At 38.7% G+C, this 19,524-nt stretch overlaps 1 protein-coding gene across 1 annotated transcript; it reads left to right on the forward strand.

Annotated features, from left to right (window-relative positions):
• Positions 1-223: 223 nt before the first annotated feature.
• On the forward strand, positions 224-11,794 carry pamr1 (peptidase domain containing associated with muscle regeneration 1). Its single transcript, XM_039615578.1, has 10 exons — positions 224-2,903; positions 3,664-3,771; positions 6,094-6,264; positions 6,440-6,631; positions 6,832-7,680; positions 7,773-7,949; positions 8,730-8,796; positions 8,949-9,178; positions 10,372-10,730; positions 10,803-11,794. Exons 1-10 carry the CDS (start codon positions 2,549-2,551, stop codon positions 11,376-11,378), a joined length of 3,084 nt encoding a protein of 1,027 aa, XP_039471512.1. The 5' UTR covers positions 224-2,548; the 3' UTR covers positions 11,379-11,794.
• The last annotated feature ends 7,730 nt before the right edge of the window (positions 11,795-19,524 follow it).

A 19,524-nucleotide genomic window follows, 5' to 3' on the forward strand; every position in this document is an offset into this window, starting at 1 on the left:
AAAAAAAGCTTTGAGTGTCTTTCAAGAAGCCTGGAGAACTATTCCTTAAGACTGTTCAGGCTGTGGTGAAGATTAATGATAGTCATAGTAAATATTAATATTCTATCTGTTTCATTGTTTTTGCCTTATACACTGTATTTCCTTATAAGCTTGCACAAATTTCAATAAATTGCAGCACCTATTTTCCATTTTTCTAGCCACATAAAGGGTGGCTCGAGACTTTTTCAGATAGGTTGTGATTATATTTTGTGATGGCAGTCTTATTCATCTGAAATAATGATCTGTAAATCCACTGGTGGCTCTGGTTTTAGCTTCACTTCCATTGTAAATTGGCCAGGCAATCTGATAAACATAGTGACATTTTTATCGTGAAGATGCTAATATGTTGATTTTAAGCAGTTAAAAACTGTATAATGTGCCAACATTAGTGCCAAGCACAGTAATGCATTTTAAATTTAATTCTTCTGAATTAAAATGAAATTCTTTAGGATTGATGATTGTTGGTGGGTCATAATTAGATAGCCTGCAGCAGGGCTAAAATATTACATTTATGGGCTCGAAAGCAAAGGTGTTAAAAAGCAAACAAACAACAAAAAAAACAGTGACCCAGTTATTCTGAATAATTTTCAGACTGTCAACAGTAGTGAAGTGCTTCCTACCTGAAAGTCTTTGGAAAACCATCCTACTGTTGCACACCAGCTTGTAAAAAAATTTAATTAACATCAATTTAAAAAATATTTTGACAGCAAGACTTCACCAAAAAAGCTGTTTTTGATGGGAACAAATAAATACAGAAAAGCTTTGAGTCTGTCAAGTCAAGTCTGATTGGCTCTCAATCCTCAGTTATTGAGATCTTCATTGTCCATCTGCAGTAAATATTATCAACTGGCCTGGTTAAGTCAAATTTCCACTCAGCTGGAAGATATATGTTGAGGACTGATGGCAAAGAGTTTGGAGGTTTGGAAACCATAACACCATTTTTTTGGTAAGATTATGGCCTCTCAGTCCTGTGATAAATTTCTATTTCAGTCATTTTCTCCATTACAAATACAGATTTTATGGGCAAGTGTTTGTGCAGGTTTTTAGAAGAACAAAAGCTCCATACAGCTAGGTTCAGACTGAGTATGCAGTTCCTGATGTCTAGGCTTGAAGTGTGCGTGAAGGAGACTTAATGATTGCAAGTTTTTAAAGCTATGTATGAAGTGCTTCATTAAAATTTACAGCCATGATGCATGTGACAAACTAAAGAGAAGGGCCAAATCCTTCTTGAAGGGCAATATAAGTACAGCCATTGTCACATTTTAATAACTTTAACCAAAGTGTGTTTCTATTTTCAAACCGACTGTTGGAAAATTGTGTTTCTGCCTGACTAACTTAGTAATTTCCTCTCTGAAAAAAACAAACAAACAAAACATCATGTTGATTTGAAATGGAATGGGTTACGCTGTTTATTAGCAATACTGTATATCCTGCCAATTACAATAATGAAATGGCACTGATATGCAAATAATGAGCATTCACAATACACTGAACTTTACTAGTTCAGACATTCTTTAGAGGTTTCCAAGGCTCACCCAAACCACAAAGTTAATAAAAGGCATCTCATTTGATTTATCATTGCACATAATATAGTCAGATATAAACATGTACTTACCTGCCTTTGCCTGTATAAGTCATGATCTCTAGTGATCCCTTTACTTTAAAATCTTTTTTTAGTTTTTACGCATGAACACAAAGATGAAAACACAAAAATAAACTTTGAAACTAGCCTAAAGATAATTCAAAGCAATTGTCACAGTGATTCTACGGTATAAACAGGAAGAAATGGAGGCTGTGAGCTCATCGCTGCCTTTGCTGCCTGTTGAAGTTCAGGCTCTGGCTGCTGGGCTGGGGTCAGCATGCACTCAGCTTTATCATCAGTCTGGGTTCATGGCTAGCTTTGTGTTAGCATGCTGTCTGTACAGAAGCTTGCAAAGAGCTGAAGTTCTGTTAGCAGTACAATGCAGTTGCTTCTGACCTGGATGTGGTTTGTTGCACTCTGGTCCTGATATCAGCTGACTGTAGCAAAAATGTGCAGGGAGAAAAAAGCATGTTTGGTTGATTTTTTTTTCTTTCTATCTGCCTGGCATGCAAATAACTGAAGAAGATTTTTAACACAAGATTGTAACACAAGTAACAAGATTTGTAACTGTAATGTGATTACTGAATTTAGTACAGCAACGCGTTAAATTACTGTATTTATGAAAAGGCAAATGTAAAACACAGTAATGTGTTACTTTGGAAAGCATTAAATCCAACACTGGCTAAAACAAAGCTTTTTAATCTGACTTTGTTGCATCTGACAACAAAAAACAAAACGAAACAAAAAATAATTTAATAAATCTAGCTCTCTAAATGCTGCGCTACATTGTAAAAGTAAGATTCAGTGAGATGGAAAGGAAAACCATTAAGAACTGTAATTATTTTTGTTAACTTTATTCACATCATCATCATATGTGGACACAAATAGTATCAAGACAAAAGTACTGAATAGCCAATTTTAAGTCGAATGTTGAACTTCAGCTCATCCCGTGACCCTGAATCGGATAAGCAGAAGAGAATAGATGGATGGATAGAAAAAAAAACTACCTTGAAGCTTGTTCTGTACTCTGCCATTTCAATCTGCCACGATTCTTGTATTTGCAGGTTCATGATGCTGAGTCTGGAGTTTCACCATTCTTGTCATTACGACTATGTGGAAGTCCGAGATGGAGACAGTATCCACTCCCGTGTTATCGGTAGATACTGTGGGAATAACAGACCTGCACCAGTTCACAGCTCTGGCAACAGTTTGCATGTTCTCTTTGTGTCTGATGGTTACAAGAATTTTGATGGATTCTTTGCCACTTTCCAAGAGAACTCAGGTAGGTTACATAACAAAGTAGTATCTCTGCTACTATAAGAACAGTGCTTTTCTCCTTTGTTTTAAAGTACCCTTGCCAATGTACCATACTTTCCAGCCACAAATCTTAAGCCCTCTTAAATGAGCCGTCATGGAAGAAAGCTATTTTCTTTAAATCTAAAACTAAATCTTGATTCTTTGAGTGAGCTGGAATCTTTGCTTTTTTAAATGGAATAGATAAGAAGTCATTTATAAGAAGTCGTCACGAACAATGGGGCTCTTTGGAATCATAACAAATACAAACAAGAAAGATGTTTCCATGGTATTTAGTGTCCAGTACCTAATAAAAGCTCCTAGTAGTGCATGACTAGCACCTACATTTTCTGGCAAAAGACTTTGTCATGGGTGTTGAGTCTGTTAACAGCCTGTTTACAAACCAAAATGCCCTCACTTCACAGAAATGCCCTCATTCTCAAGGTCTAGAACTCAAAAACAGACACATACACACATGTTACCAATGCCTAAGCCAGATGTAGTTAAAGTAAACAGTGGGCTTTGGAAATGAAGTTTTAATAACTTCAGCTTTGAGTATGATTCCTGGATGTAGCCTGACGTCTGCAGCCACATGAAGTTAATACATTAGAGTAACACAACTGATTCATCTAATGTATTAACTTCATTTCTTTCTGTGTTTTTATTCTCATAAGACAGTCTTTCTGTTTGTGTTTTTACTCCTAATCTTTCTGTTTGTACCCTAATGTTGTACGCTTGTATGTTCACAGCTTGCAGCTCTTCCCCTTGCCTGCATGATGGGACATGTATCCTAGACAGTTCTTACTCTTACCACTGTGCCTGTCTGGCTGGTTACACAGGCAAGAGGTGTGAAAATGGTGAGTCTGTACCATAATAGGGGACTTTGGTGAGCAAAATACTGATATTTTGGAGAAAATATACTAAAGTTGAAAATTAAAATAAAATCCATGCATGTTTTAATCACAGAAAAGACTAAACCAGTCTATTTTCCATCTTATGAGGCATTGGAAAGACATGTGTCTTAATGTACTGAGACTTACAATATCCCTAAATTATTTCAGTTATTTTCATCTAAAAATCGGCACGCCTAGTCACAATGAATTTACAAAGAATTGATTTCTTCCCTGAGGCTTTTTTACTGTTGTTGCTGCCCCAAGGCAGGCAGTGATTCATTTTCACAAGGGAGAGGTTTGTGGTCTGGACTGAGATCAGGCCAGCTGCCTTCTACAGTCATACGGTCAAGACTGTCTGTGTTCATATGTGTTGATTTCAAGTTTCACACCCAAATGGCCACCTAACACATATAGATGTACAAAATTAAGCAATTTTCTTCTGTTGGCAGATAAATAGGGTAAATGACAAGAAACTAACTGAGGAAAGGAGGCAGCAAGAGGAAGTGGATAAGGAGAAGAAACACGGAATAGATTTTGTAGAGTGGTTATTGTCAAGACATTTTGTTACTGTACTGCCACTTTATACCACCTTAAATATTTGTGTGCCCTGGAGCTCTGGGGGTACTGCTCCCCTAAGTTGATGTCTGGTGTGTTTTTGTATTCAGTGCACCTCTCTTAAGATTCTGCAAAAGCAGACTTGGTGAATTCCACATTTTTTCTTTCGGTGTTGTTTTTCAGGGCTACATTCAAGTCCATAAAACTAATGGTGAAACAATTCGACTTATATAACAACAGACAGTATTTTTCACTGGAGGAGACACCCATTTAAAAAAAAAAAAAAAAGGCTGTATGATTTCACACAGTGTGCATTCATCTGTATTCTCACGAGGAATCCTCAGCTGTTAATTTGAATGGAAAAGAGCTGGAACAACATTAATGCCTTACATTTTGTGGTGATATTGTAGTCTGTATTTCTGCCTGAGAGTCAGATGGAGAATTTCAAATATGAACCTGACCTTAGTCATATTTTATGCCTTCAGTAATCACCCTGTCATCTGTCGAAAGCTAAAACTCATTTGGTACGAGACAGTGTGACACTTTATCATAAAAAACTTGTGACAGGAAATGCTTTCTCTTCTTTTTCTTTTCCCTCTCAGCCCCAGTTGAATTTATCTTTGACACTAATCAGTTTCAGTATGCAGTATGTAACTCAGTTTCCAGAGAACTTGTGAAAGAAACGATGATTTACTTACAGTACATGTTGTGATGTGTAATATGTTAGCATTCCACTCTAATGACTCCACATTTATTTAGATTTGTCTGTGAAAACTATCGCATTTAAAAGACAAATCATTTCATGGGAAAAGAACAACAATGCACACGGCACCTCTGGGCACTTCATGGTTTTTTATACATATTCAAAAGAGGTCAGCTACAGTTTATTTCTCTACTTTTGGTTGCCAAGCGCATTCCTTATCCCCTAAAGGACTGAAGGTTGGAAATGCCGTTCAGTTAAAAAGATTATAGGGAGGGTTCTTTGGTTTGGAGCTTAAAAACCACAGACAGTGCATTTCATGGATCTGATCCCACTTAAAGTCAACAACATAACAAATCTCCTGAGACAGCCTCATAGAGATATGATAACTGTTGTCTTAACACATGTTTTGCGAACCTATTCGCAGGCCTTTATCACAACATTTGTGTGCATATTTGCAGCTGTGCTTAATGATTAAGTATTACAGTGTATCACAACATGCAGAAGAGTTTTCCCCAGACTGTTTTATTTTTGCCGGAGGTTCTTCTACGGGACAGTTGCACACAGTATTCCATAAACACATTACCAGTCTCTACTATCCCACTTCGTAAAATTCTCTTTTACAGCAGTGGAAAATTGAACATTTTGACTAAAAGGGTTTTTATTGCATCTATTTCTTCCTCATTTACAAGCCATGTGTTAAAGTCATGCTGTTAACTGTTCGCACTTTGCGATGATGAGTGAAATTATTTATTAATGAGTCTCTGAGGTAGCAGGCAGTGCTTTTAAATCTCAGGAACCTTTTGAATTAGAAAAATCGAGTCTTTGCTTTATGGACTACCTGTCTGACCTGTAAATAGAAAGGAATAGAAAGAACTTGCTGAAACTGTTTGTGTGGTCTCAACTGATTGTTGAGGTATGGTAGAGATGCCTCCTATGCGTTGTAATTTTGATGACTGGACATTTAGTTCGGAAAAAGAGAAACTTTGCGTGTATATAAATAAACCCCACATGTCTGTATTTCTCATCAGTGGTGGGCTGCCGCAGGCCTCCGGTGCCCACCCACGGATCTACAGAGGGTCTGTTTCATCACTCTGGTGCTCGCATCACTTTTCGTTGTGACCCTGGGTTTGAGCTGAAGGGGTTTCGTCACGCCATCTGCCTGAGTGACGGAACATGGAGTGCGCCTGCTCCCGACTGTGGTAGGATAATAATACAAATAGGTTTTTCCCTCTTCAAAATAATTACAATTTCATATCTGGGAAAGTCATACACTATGCGTGTCTTTAGCTTGCATCTGGATGCCATACATATTGCCTCAGAAATAGTGCAGCTCATGGAAAATAAATATGATTTTTTTTCCCTTCCTCCCTTCAGTTCCAGTGGAAAGAGTCTGTGCTCTGCCACCCAAGCCAGCCAATGGGGACCACTTCTTGGTTTATGGGCCCAATGATGTTCTCATTGCACTACAGTACTTGTGCCACCAGCCATATGAACTCAGCGGGGGCTCTCAGAGAACCTGCCTCCCCAATAACACCTGGAGTGGGACTTCTCCTGTTTGCATTAAAGGTTGGAAAATATGTCTTAATAACTGTAGACTGGAGATGGATGAGTCATTTTGTTTTTTTTAATAGTAAGCTGTTAATAGATGAGAGAAAATGACTCAATGCCTTAGAGCTATTCATCGTACAGGCCAACTTTAAACCACAGTTTGCTAAATTTGCTAAAAGATAACTTCTTAATAATCTCTTTTATGTTTTTCTTCACAGTGAATAACACTCTTAATGAAGCAGAAAAGGACAAAGCAAAAGAAAAGGGAACAGAGACAGATATTTACAGTAACAAAGATATCAGTAAACCTAAAGAGAAAGAAGAAGAGAACACAACTCGCGAAAACGAAAGTGTTGCTGGAAAAGATGTAAACACTGAGCGGGAGAACACAACAGCAGTCGACAGGGAAGATAAATATAATGGGACCACTCCTGGGAAAACTGTGGTTGAGGGCAGGAATGAGGGAGAGCTAGATGAGAGAAATACTGGCCCAGAGAAGCCATCTGGAGGTGGGGAAGATAAAGTGACTAGCAAAAGCCCAGATAACAGCCTAGATTACATGGTTGAAGAGAAAGAACCAAAACAACCTGAAAGAAAAGAAGACACAAACTTTGACAAGGGAAAGACAGATGTTACAGAAATCCCTGTCATAAAAGACAAAGGACAGGAAGAAAGTGAAAGAAAAGAAAAACAGGTGAATGGGAAAAGAGATCCTGACAAAGTGGGCCCCAATGACACCAAGCTCAGGACGGTCATATCTGAGGGTGAAAACACAGTGGAGATACCTGAACTGGAAATGACAAAGAACAACACTGTTTCACATGATACCAAGAGCACAAGTAAAGAAAATAATACCATAGGGTCTCTACCGCCAGGGAGGAAAATAATTCCAACTCATGTCAACATCACGCTGTACAGAGCAGAAAGTGGGAAACCGAAGGAGAAATCAACAACTGCGAAGGATGAAAAGGAGAAGGATTCAACTGAGAAAACAAAGGAGGAGGTGGAAAGAGAGCAGAAAGAAAAAGAGAAAGAAAGGGAGCGAGAAGCCAACCAAAGCTTCACCGGTAAGAGAATCAGTGACAACAGTATGAATAATTGAGTGAATAATTATCTGCTTTTATTTGGCCTTTACTCTCACCCGCTCTCTGTTGTCCAGAAAAAAGCTGCCCACCTCTGCCTCGCCTTTACCATGGCTACCACCAGGTGGTGCCAGGTTTGGAGCCTGAAACAGTAGAGTTCAAGTGCAATCACTCTTATGCGCTCAGTGGTGATGTCCGACGCACATGCCAGCCGGATGGCACATGGAGTGGCAAACAGCCCCTCTGTATCAGAGGTACCAGCGCCTGCTCTGTCTTTTTATTGAATTAAATATTAAGATTTTGTTGTTTGGAGATTTGTTAAATGTTTTTATTTCTTTAAGCATGTACAAACAGCATTTTTTCTTTCTTTTTTTACTGGACTGGTGCGTAGGTTTCAGATATATTGAAGCATTAGCGGACACTGTAGTGTTTGAGAACAAAATGAACAGTTAATAGATGGTTGTGGGTGTTATATCAGTCTATTAAAGTTGTAGATATACAGGGCTTGTAAGTCAATATTCCCAAAATGCTGAATAAACGCTAATGCTAAATGTTATTAATGAAAGGGTTCTGGCAGTAAAATGATCCATCAGGACTAGAGCTGTAAATATTAATTAGTTCTTAATAGATTTTGACCTGGATGCCCAGTAGCTCTTTGCCAAGAGGTAAGTGGAGGAACTGTCCACTGGCACGGCTTTAATGAATAAATTAAAGAAACAGAGGCACAGCCAAAGTAGGCCATGTGAAACAGCATGCAAAGCATGCCTCTATTAATACAATTTAAAGGCTTTTAAGAGAAAAGCATTGATAAACCAATTTCTCAGAAGATGGTTTAACATTGTGGGAAATGCTCCTATTTTATTTTTGGCTAAGTGTTACATATACAGATAGATACCACATGCCTCTTTACTAGAAGAATACTGCAAAAATACTGCAATCAGCAGCCGGTTGGCTTGCATGTAGTGTCACTTTTCCCAATTTTTTGTGCATATTTCATATGAATGTGTTTTTTAAACATATTTGTTCATTTGCAGCATGTCGTGAGCCTAAAGTCTCAGAGCTGGTGAAACAAAAAGTTCTGCCCCCTCAGGTACCATCCAGGTATGATTATTAAAACATCATCTTATATAGAGTAACTGACAACCATAAATATATAGTATTGTGTAGGTATGTATGCCATTTAGCTGAAGAATTAATATTAAGGACTCATATAATGCATTTACTACATACCTTTGGCATATTTTTCCCCTCAGAAAGACACCCGTGCACAAGCTCTACTCCTCAGTCATGGGCCAGCAGCCACAGTTGCACAGTCCCACTAAAGTCCCCCTGGTGCTTTCGCAGTTGCCCCAGGGTTTCCACCAGCTCTACACGCATATAGAATATGAGTGTGCATCTCAATACTACCACCACTTTGGCAGTCCACGTCGGACTTGCTTGAAGACAGGGAAATGGAGCGGGCGCCACGTCTCCTGTTCACCAGGTGAGGGCAGCAGAGGACCACTAGTTGTCAGACATTTTTAATAGAGTGATTTACGCCCATATATCAATCCTGTGCAGACATTAAAAATGATGATGTGGTCGCTTAGACATAGTGTTTTCATGGCAATTTATATAATGCAGTAATATTTGATGATCATATACAAAAGCACCTTCTAAAAGCATTCTTGTCTCTAATTGCTGACATTGATTAAAGCATTTTTGCACAGCCTTTTTACCTCTCAGTGAAAGCTTGCTAAGACCCTAAGCTTAAATTCATAAGCTGATATGTACAACACAGCTGTGACATCGGTGTAATGACAGAATTTTCAATAAAGGATGTCAGATGTAGCACTAATGCCTCTTGTTTCCATACACAGTTACATTGAAGAATACTATAACAGCAAAGTTAAAACACAGCTGATGTAATGCTGCTATCCACACATTATTATTTCATCATATTAAACAGTGAAGATGAGCCGTGTATATTAAACCTTATATTTATCATGCATTATTAAAGTTTTTAATATTTCTAGCTGTTAATTAAATAATGAATATAGAAAATATAGGCCTATATAAACAACTTATTATATTACTATTCAAGATTATTACTCTTTATTTTCTTTACTGCACTCTTAAATCGAATTCCCTCTCTATAGGATATTAGATTTGTACCATAACAATCACAAAATGGACTGCCCTTTTTTAAAACAACTTTCCTTAATACTAATGTGAAAAAAGCACTGTTGTGAGCACTGTTTAATAAAACACATCAACAAATACTGGAGGAAGATTCATTTTTATATGGTGCTATATGGTACTGAGCAAAGAAACAAACCAGATCAATGAATAAAATCCTTGAATAGTCTGCTTCTTTGGTCTGATTTTGTAATTCTGGTGAATTGGCATTAGTGTTTAGTGTTTAAGTGTAAACGGACAAGGTACCATTCTATGTTATGTGCAAATTGTGTACTTAAAGATTACGTTATTTCACTTCTTCTTTCAGGGAGTCACATTTCACATGGCTCTGTAGCCTTTAAGTGTTTTATATTCTGCTCCATCAATGCTACTACTTTAAATAAAAGCAGTCCCACAGCGCAAAATGTTGACTTAACCTCAGTGCAATTTCAATTTCTCCTGTCTTGTTTTTCCTGCTGTCCCGTTGATAATGGTCTCACCTCTCATCCTCTTTGGCAGTGTGTGGGAAGCATCCAACCTTTGACACAGAGAGGCCAGAAGAGGCTCACTGGCCTTGGCTGGCTGCCATCTACCGCCGCTCCACCAAGGGTACAGAGACCAAGGTGACCAAGGCAGACAGCCAGGCAGGGTCCCTGAAGAAGGATGGTGGAGCAGGAACTGGCAAACACAATCAGGCTTTTGACTGGCAGCTAGTCTGCAGTGCAGCTCTGGTTAACCAAAGAGTTCTGGTCGTAGCTGCTCACTGTGTGACAGATCTGGGCAAGGTTTTTCCTCTGGACACTGCCACAATAAAGGTGGTAGTGGGGAAGCACTATCGTGATGATGACAGGGAAACCAAAGGTCTTCAACACCTGCGGGTAAGCTCTTAGAAGTCTTGTTATTCACACAATCCCTTTTGATAAAACTAAGCATGTCTTTTCCCCTTTCAGGTGGCCTCCATTGTTATTCATCCAAACTATGATCCCAATATTCTTGACTCTGACATTGCTGTGATCAAATTACTGGACAAGGCAAGGATTGGAGAAAAAGTCCTGCCTCTCTGCCTGTCAGAAAACCAGGAAGAAGATTTGACATCTACTCAAGGACTTGTGACCGGCTGGTCTCCAATGCCCGAGTCAAATTTAGGCCCTGATGAGAAGGCTAGGGTTGGGCTCGTTCACCTTGCTGATGTAGTCCCATGTGAGCAGCAATACGCTCGTAATGGTGTGCCAGTCAGTGTAACAGACAATATGCTGTGTGCCAGCCAAAAGCCTGACTATGGACCATCTAACATATGTCCCTCTGACACTGGGGGAATTCTTGTCCTCCCTGCCCTCTCTGAGAATCAAGTCAATGATAACCGAAAGCCTGGTTATGCACAGGCGCAAGGGGAGAGCAAAGGGCTGTGGAGACTACTGGGACTGGTGAGCTTTGGCTATGACCAAGGGGAATGTGATCCTGACCTCTACACAGTCTACACACGTGTAGCCAGCTTTAAAGACTGGATTGAGAGCAATATGAAATAAACATCTTACAGTCCACTCCCCTGCTTAATCTCTATTTTAGTGCATTCATTCTGTCTAATCTATTTTTATGCACAAGGGCATTTTCCTACTAAACGCAGAAGCAACACTGGACATCACAGTGCTCAAACTGAAGGGGGTGCTAGCACATTAGATGTGCTGATGCATCGGCCCTTTATCTGAAGACTTTAGTGTTCAGGTCATTCAACCTGAGATCAAACACTTGAAACTGATAAGAAAACCATTCATCTGAGTATTTGACTGTTAATGGTTTGGACTGTACCCTCTGTTATGTATATATGTTGTAATGTACTGAATTATTATATCAATTCAAGCAACTCCAGAGATGTACATATTTTATTGAAAGAGAAAAATCATGACATTTTTATTAAAGGAAAGGTTGGTGTGGTGAAGCTTGTGAGACTGGTTATTCTTATGCTTTCACATGGTGTAAAAGTCTTTATGACAAACAGATTCGGGTACATTGAAAAAGCACCTTATATTTGCTTCATGAAGCACACAATGGAATGAATCCGGGTCAGAGCTGCACCATTTTCACAACCATAAACATAGCAAGTTATTCACAGATCATTTCCCAAATCAATTACCTCCATTGTGACTTTTCTCCATTATACAACTTCCAAGTGAGTTTGCATAGACAAAAGACCTGCAGCTTATAATGAGTTACAAAACGGCACAGTAAGCAATGCATTACTGTAATTTTATTCCATTTATACACACAATAAAGCTGGTGAAATGCTGCAGTCTTACCACATAGACAAAAATGACCTGAGCTTTAATTTCCAGCTGGCTGCAATTGCTGTGTGTCATTCCACCCAATATAATGTTTTAGCAAACACGTTTGTGTTTAGTATAACATCTACTTTTTACTGTTCAAAAACTATTTGGCCTTTTACAGTTCAACAGGAGATATTAATCATGCAAGGTCACAACTGGAATGCCGAACTGGTGGAATCCCCTTTTTCTCTTCACAGGAACATCTTCTATCAAAGACTTTCTGTCTTCTCTTCACCCATTTACCAAAGCTGAACAACAGCTTAGCAATAGTCCCATGTTTCCCAGAGGACAGTCCTATCCACTTGCGCTGGGAGACCGTCTGTTCACAGGCCCTTGTAAGCTCACAGGGCATCATCAATAGAGACACGGGCAACGTTGAACCATAAGCTGACTGGCCTGGGAACAGAGGTGTAGCTCTGAACAAAGTACTGGGATAATGATGAGAAAATGTTACCATGAGAAAATAGTTTACACTGGAGAGCCGGAGGGGTAAAATACTTAACACCAGACTTAAAGAAAATGTTTAGGTGTTGATCCAGTTTCCCAGTTAGGTTGATGAGCTTTCTGTGCTTGCTTCTCAGCATGAGAGGAAGCCTTTGAGCTGAAAAGGATGCCCACATACTCCACTGTTAGCATTGTGGTCATAACAAAATGGGACTTCTTCTGTAATGTCCAGACGTCTTCTGCATTTACAGTTCAAGCTTTGCTCCTCACATTTTTCTCATAGACCTCCCTAGCTCTCAGTCATAAAGCCTATTTGCTGGTACTAAAGGTAAATTTGAAAAATGTTTGTCAATGTTTAGAACAAAACTGACTAATGTTACACCATTAGTAATTCAACCGTAATTTCCACCTGTATTTAGGATTTACTCAGTCTAAACTGCAGTGTCCACACACTACAACAGTTACATGTCACCCAGTGCAAACATCGAACTTCTGTGTTTTTGATTATTGTAACTGTAACAAAAAATAGATGCATAAAGATGGAAAGCTGTATTGTGCTTACTTTTCTTATTGACTCAGTGTTGCACTTCACAACCTACCATGCTATCTCTATCAAATCTTATTTCAGGTTCAGTCTAAATAGTCAATACAGTACTGTGTACAGGGTAGTTAACAAATCATTGTGTTTAAAGTATGATACAAAAAAAAATTACTTAAACTGTTCCATAAACTAGCTAATAGGTCAGTCCTTGCGGTAACACTGAAGTCACAGTCGAGTAATCTTGGGTAACAGATTTGTGCAGAAATATCTGTATGTGAAAACCAAGCAGCTTAAGAAATTCTTAATGTAAGACCCAGACTGGGACAAGTTAAAAGGACAGGGTGGGAAGGCTAAGAGGACAAGAGACGTTCAAAGGAAAACATTTTAATTCCAAGCTCTCGTCCACTTTCCTTTAAGATTTTAAGGACACAACAGTACTCCATCCTGAGATATGCTAAGTTTTCAAATAATAGATTATTAGGAATCACATCACTCATGCAAACATAATATTTTATGTTGGACTAATTGTGTCATCATTAGCATTTTTCATAGATTTGGCTGAAGCAACATTGGTTCATTCCTCGAGTTAGGCACCTTTTCGATAGTGCATCATTGAGGCAGCATGTTGTCATCTTGACAGAGAACGGAAAAAAGTCAGCAAGAAGGCTGTCTCTTCAAAAAACCTGGAAAGTATTCATATACTTTATGGAAGTACAAGAAAGCCTGCTTAAGAGATTTTAGGCCATGTTGAAGAAAAAAGATAGCCATACCAAATATGACTCGGAATTAGCAATTTTTGGGCCATTCCTAATGCTGAGTAAGCCTTTGAGTTTGTTTGTTTTCTATAAGGTATATTGCACTCACAATCACACCTATGGACAAGTTAACCTGACATCATATTGCACATGATCTACATGATGCATTTGTGAAAGATTGGTAAATTTCTTGCAGTAAGCCCCTCGATTGCTGATATTATCAATGGCTCTCCCAAAGAGACAAGCTTCATATTATTTTTCTCAAAGCTATCACCCTGTCCATACTGCTCATTCTGTTCCGTTCAGCAGTGCTGCTCATCAGACACCCCAGAAACATTTCTTTTCTTGTCTGCTCTCTCTTTTTTTATATCTTCAGAATAGAAGAGATAATACTGATACAGTCCTGGTGTCACTTTAATGGTTTTCTGATTTATGTTGAATTTTCCAGCAGATCACTCTTTTTGATCTTCAGTTTGCCCTATACTTTTCAATTTGAAGACATGAAAACTTAAACATTAAAATAAAGACTACCTGTGTTTAAAATCAAAAATTTATTTCTGTCATTTCCATTCAATTAGTCTTTACTTTTCCACATCCATGGTGGCAAAGCTACAAATAGAATTTGTAGAGACTAATTAGTGCTGCTCACACAAATGCCTTTCTGTTTCCAAGCTAGTGGGCTGCTGGATACATACAGAAAGGGTCCCTCAGCTGAAAACATGCAATCATTGTATTGAGTCATGTGTGCAGAAGTGTAATATCAAATCAGTTGAAAAAGTGCTCCACCACCCCCTTATACCTCACAATGCTTGGTCAGCACTCTGTGTTTGGGATTTTGCTTGCATTACGCCACATGCACTCATTTGTTGCTTAATAAGCTTTAAATGCAAAGACCATGTTTATCTAAATGTACAGTAACTTCAATGATAATTCAGTGTGATCTATCACATGCTGTCAGAGAAACAGTAACCTTAAGCACTGCTTCATCACTATGTCCCCACTCAAACAAGAGTATTCCCTAACAGATCAGCTTAAAGGGGGTTTATGGATTTCGAGGGCTTTGAACTGACCGGAAACAGCATGCAAACAGCACTCTCATGAGCCAAATCCCACTCTTTAAAGATCAGTCCATTGATCTCAAACTCATCTCAATGATATTTTGTAGCCAGTGAATTTTGAAAGTTCATTGGCTTTGAAAACAAACTTGTTACAAAGCCAGTTTTTGCCATCATGTTTGAAATATGCTACTTGTTCTCGTTCGGGAAAGCCACACCTATGGAGGGGTGAAAAGCCTTCTGTCATAGAGTCCTGTTGAAGCTGAGCAAAAAAACAAAAAACAAAACAAAACCAAAAAAGAAAAAAAAAAAGAAAAATCTGTTTTCAAATTCCAGAGTGAGAAAGCTTGCTGTTTGACAGTCACACAGACCCATTAATAGCCCATGGTCTGTAACACTGTAACTATACGTCTTTATCAGCTACGCTGAGGCAAAAAGAACAAGATAATTATATAAATTGAGGATGTGTCACGATGCCTTGTGAGAGTAAAATATTGACTTGGCTGACCTACTTACTTTATATTTCTATAATGTCTTGTCTTTCAATGGAATCAATAGGAGAATTTTATTTTAGCATTTCTGACATTTTAAGTCTTTATTCTTTTCAGAAAAAGGTCTCACGCCACCTTGCATAATCAAAACATTTAGAGAGGTAGAATTGTTTATGCTGTCTGGGTTAAGTCTGAGATGAGTTATTTAACTTCTTTAACTAAGTTTTAACTTTCATTTTAAGAGGTTTATTTTAGTATTGAAAATCAGTGTGGGAGATATCGCTTTTACAACACTGTGCCCAAACTGGAATGGTTCATGAATAATTGGACACTTGACACCTTTGTGGGCTTTAAAGCAGTTCAATCAGGTCATCTCAGTATAGAAACAATGTTAGTGAAGGTCACAAATGATATTCTTATGGCCTCTTATCTTTGTGTTTGTCCTGCTAGACCTCAGTACAGCATTCAATACTGTTGATCATGAAATTTTCTTACAACCATTAGAGCATACCATAGATATTAAAGCTATTATATTGCAGTGGTTTGAATTATATCTAAGACTTAAATTTGTTCATGCAAATGGTGAGTCTTTTTCATATGCTAAGGTTCATTATGGAGTTCCACAGGGTTCCGTGCTAGGACCAGTTCAATTAACATTATACATACCACCCTTAGGCAGTATGAAGGCAAAATATACATCTTCACTTCTATGCAGATGATACCCAGATTTACCTATCCATGAAGCCAGATGACACACACTATTTTATGTCCATCACCAGAATGAAGGCCAAGAGTCATCAGATATTCAAGAATGTTGGGTACCAAAAAACCCCCCTCAAATAATCTGGTGGATTGAGGAGCAAACGTATTGTGGAAAACTGAAAAATTGTTGGTTTTTTTATGTGTGTGAAAATGACTACACAGCAAGTGAATAATGGATTTCAAGGTGTAAGCATCCTTAGTTCTATGCCTATGTTTAAACCATGACCGTAATCTGGACAATTCACCAAAAATGCAATCCCCAATAAGCATTAAAATGAGAGTGGGCAGGATATAGCCAAGATATACAAAAAGATACCACTATAATCATGGCACAACAATATATAGGCTGAGAAACCAAAAGGTAAAGAGTGTAGGGAAAAAAGCAAAAAAAAAAAAAACCCAAACCAAACCAAAACAAACAAACAAACAAAAAAAAACCCCAACACCTTACGGTCCAAAGCTTTTCACCTTATCTGTCAAACACAGTGACAGTTGAGTTATAGGTTTTATATGTGAATAGAAATTCTACACTCGCAATTCTTGATTATTCCTGCAATAATAAATGAATAAACAAGATGAACATGTGCACAGTTCAGCCAATTACAAAAAAAAAAAAAGGCTGACATTTTATAATTCAGACAGTCCTGAATCTTAAAGAATACAAAATCTGTAACTGTGCAGTATTTTTGGGTAATCTTTAGGGTAATCTTAAATGTATCATTCCACTCAAAATTAATGGACTACTTCTTTGCCAACAATTGATCATTGCAGTCATTTTCAAGAGAAAGAAAATTAGGGCTCATCGTGTACTCCATTGTAACCGAGTACTTTTTTGTACTTTTTTTCTCATACTACTACCACATTAAATATAATTTTAGCTTTGGGCTGAAGGTTCTCTGCCTCATTCTTTGAATCTTACATTAAGCTAAATATTAACTAATAACATCTTCTTCTTACTTTAGACTTAGACTGGATATATATTTCACTTTTCTTTCATTTATCTAATAAATATGATGCAAGTTAGACCGACAACATAGAAAATGTAGTGCAGGTCTAATATAACCTCAAGCCTGTGTAAAAATGGGTAATAAAACCTGACATTACCAATAATGCCATTGGTGTAGATCAGAAAATCCGCAGAACACCTTCTGGCTATCAAAGAATGACTTAATTAGGATACTTTTTGAGGTTAGGTTGGTATTAGTGGGCTTCACTTTAAGGAAATCTAGCTCACTTTATCAAAGTCCTTATGAGGAAGGTTTTGCGTGTCCTTGCCGGTAAATCGCGCGCGTGCTCATATGCATGCGCGTGAAATAAAACTAGAGACTGAGCGGGGTAGAGAGGGTCACAGGGAGACACGGAGAGAAAAAAGGGTACGGTATAGGCTGCATCTTCAGCCAACGAGAGTTGGCATTCCCATGCAGAAGGAACAAAGAGGGGGGAAACGGGTGGAGGTGGGTGGGGGAGTAAAGCGCCGAAGAGTGAGGTGAGGCAGAGCTCATTCAGTGGGATCGTTGAGCTGCGGAGCTCCTCGGATTTTACTAACAGAAAATCCCTGTTTGGTCCGTGAAGCGCTCCTGTCTTGGAACGCGGTGCGCTCTGAAGCTCGCGGTGGCAGACCCTCTCTGAAGCTGATGAGATAAGGTCCTGTAAGGGGACAGCACCAAAAACTTTTTTTCGTCGTGATTTGCTGCAAAGGTAAGACGATGATTGGCGTTTATTTTAAACATGTAAATAGGATACGTCAACACAAACAGGTTGATTATTAACGAGTGAGTGGCTTTTCTTTGGCGTCACATCCAGCTGGTTGTTCATCACCACAACTTACAGGTAAACATAAGTAATTGCTTTGAGAAACGATTACAGGTGCACCTAATATACATGCTAGTAGGTAAACCATTTCAAAAAGCTAATTGGTTGACAGATTTCCATCTCTCCCCCTTTTAATTAACATTTTTGTTTGTTTGTTTGTTTTTACATTCATATCGCAGCTACTCCAAAGGTAAAGTGACAACCTGCAGTGAAAAGTCCCACAAGGCCGACCGTCAACAATAAGCTTGAGCTGCAGATTAAATTGCAGCATTGAAAAGGGCTGAATATGCTCATTTCTCTTCGGATAGCGAAAATGGCAAATATTAAATGAAAGTCGATTGGACGTGATGTAGATAAACGACGTAAAGAAACATTACAGTGGACGGTTAAAAATAAACCCGGCTTTGCGATGGTCAACACTTTGATACCTACCTACGTTTCTGGACACAATTCTGAGGATGGCCCGTGAGAAAAAAACAAAACAAAAAAAACATTATTCTAATTATCTGGCGGCTTAGCCAAAAGCAGCACTCTGTGAAGGTGCTGTCCTTGTTTTCCTTCATCCAAACGCCAAACGATTCCCATCTTATTATTGCTTAGAGAAATTCAGATGGGTTAAGCGCAGATCACACAGAAAAAGTAGATTTTATTGTAAATAGGTGCTGTGACATATTTTTTATAGTTCCATTATAAATTTTGGTTTGACACCAAGTGTGACTGCGTACTAATGAACGAACCCTGTTTTTCTTGTGTGACCTGTGTAGCGGTTCTGAACATGAAGCCAACAAGTTGTAGCCTGTGTTGCAGCTTCTGATAAAGTATTTTATTGTGAAAAAGACTATTCGTAGCCTCGTAGAGGTGTCGGCAGCCTCTTGCATTTACAAGACGACCATGCAGTTGAGTAATAAATGAACTCCTCCCTTAAAAAAACAAAACAAAACGAAAATATCTTATAGCGAGCTGTCGCCCACCACCCCTTCCCTCCTTCTTACCTTTGGCTACAAACGCCACCCCCTCTGAAACCAATCCTTGCAGCACTCTTCCTTTTTATATTAAAAGGAATGCACATGGGCGTTGGGGCGTGAGCACACACAAACACACACAGTTTTCCAATCGCACCATCAATGTCACCATGGAAACCAATTCTCTTGGCACTCTCAGTTGATCGCCTTCTGCATTAGTCTTGGATGGTCTTGAAAACGGTTACAGGGTTGTTTATGGATGCTTCTGTCAAAAGGATGTTGATCAAACCTAGACAGGGCTTGGCACTTCGCCTGAGTGCAGATAAGTCTATATGTTTGGGTTTAATGGGCATGTTTTCATCCATCGGTGGGCCTTGTGAGAGGAACTGGCTGTACCATGAGGAGACATGATCGTTGAGGCCTTGACCTTCATTGTAATTGCTACGAGAATCTGTAAAGCAACTGTTCATGCAGCTGATCCATATTGGCAAACTATTGCACTGTGGCATTTTTCTGCCTTACATGACTG

Source organism: Oreochromis aureus, linkage group 7 (genome assembly GCF_013358895.1).
Source record: "Oreochromis aureus strain Israel breed Guangdong linkage group 7, ZZ_aureus, whole genome shotgun sequence".
NCBI classification, from domain to species: Eukaryota; Metazoa; Chordata; class Actinopteri; order Cichliformes; family Cichlidae; genus Oreochromis; species Oreochromis aureus.

Bases quoted from the DNA above. Each gene is read 5' to 3' on its own strand.
- pamr1 (XM_039615578.1), top strand. From the start codon at position 2,549: ATGTTGAACTTCAGCTCATCCCGTGACCCTGAATCGGATAAGCAGAAG. The intron at 6,265-6,439 runs GTAGGATAATAA...TCCTCCCTTCAG, and splicing joins TGCGCCTGCTCCCGACTGTG to TTCCAGTGGAAAGAGTCTGT. The intron at 7,681-7,772 runs GTAAGAGAATCA...TCTGTTGTCCAG, and splicing joins AGCCAACCAAAGCTTCACCG to AAAAAAGCTGCCCACCTCTG.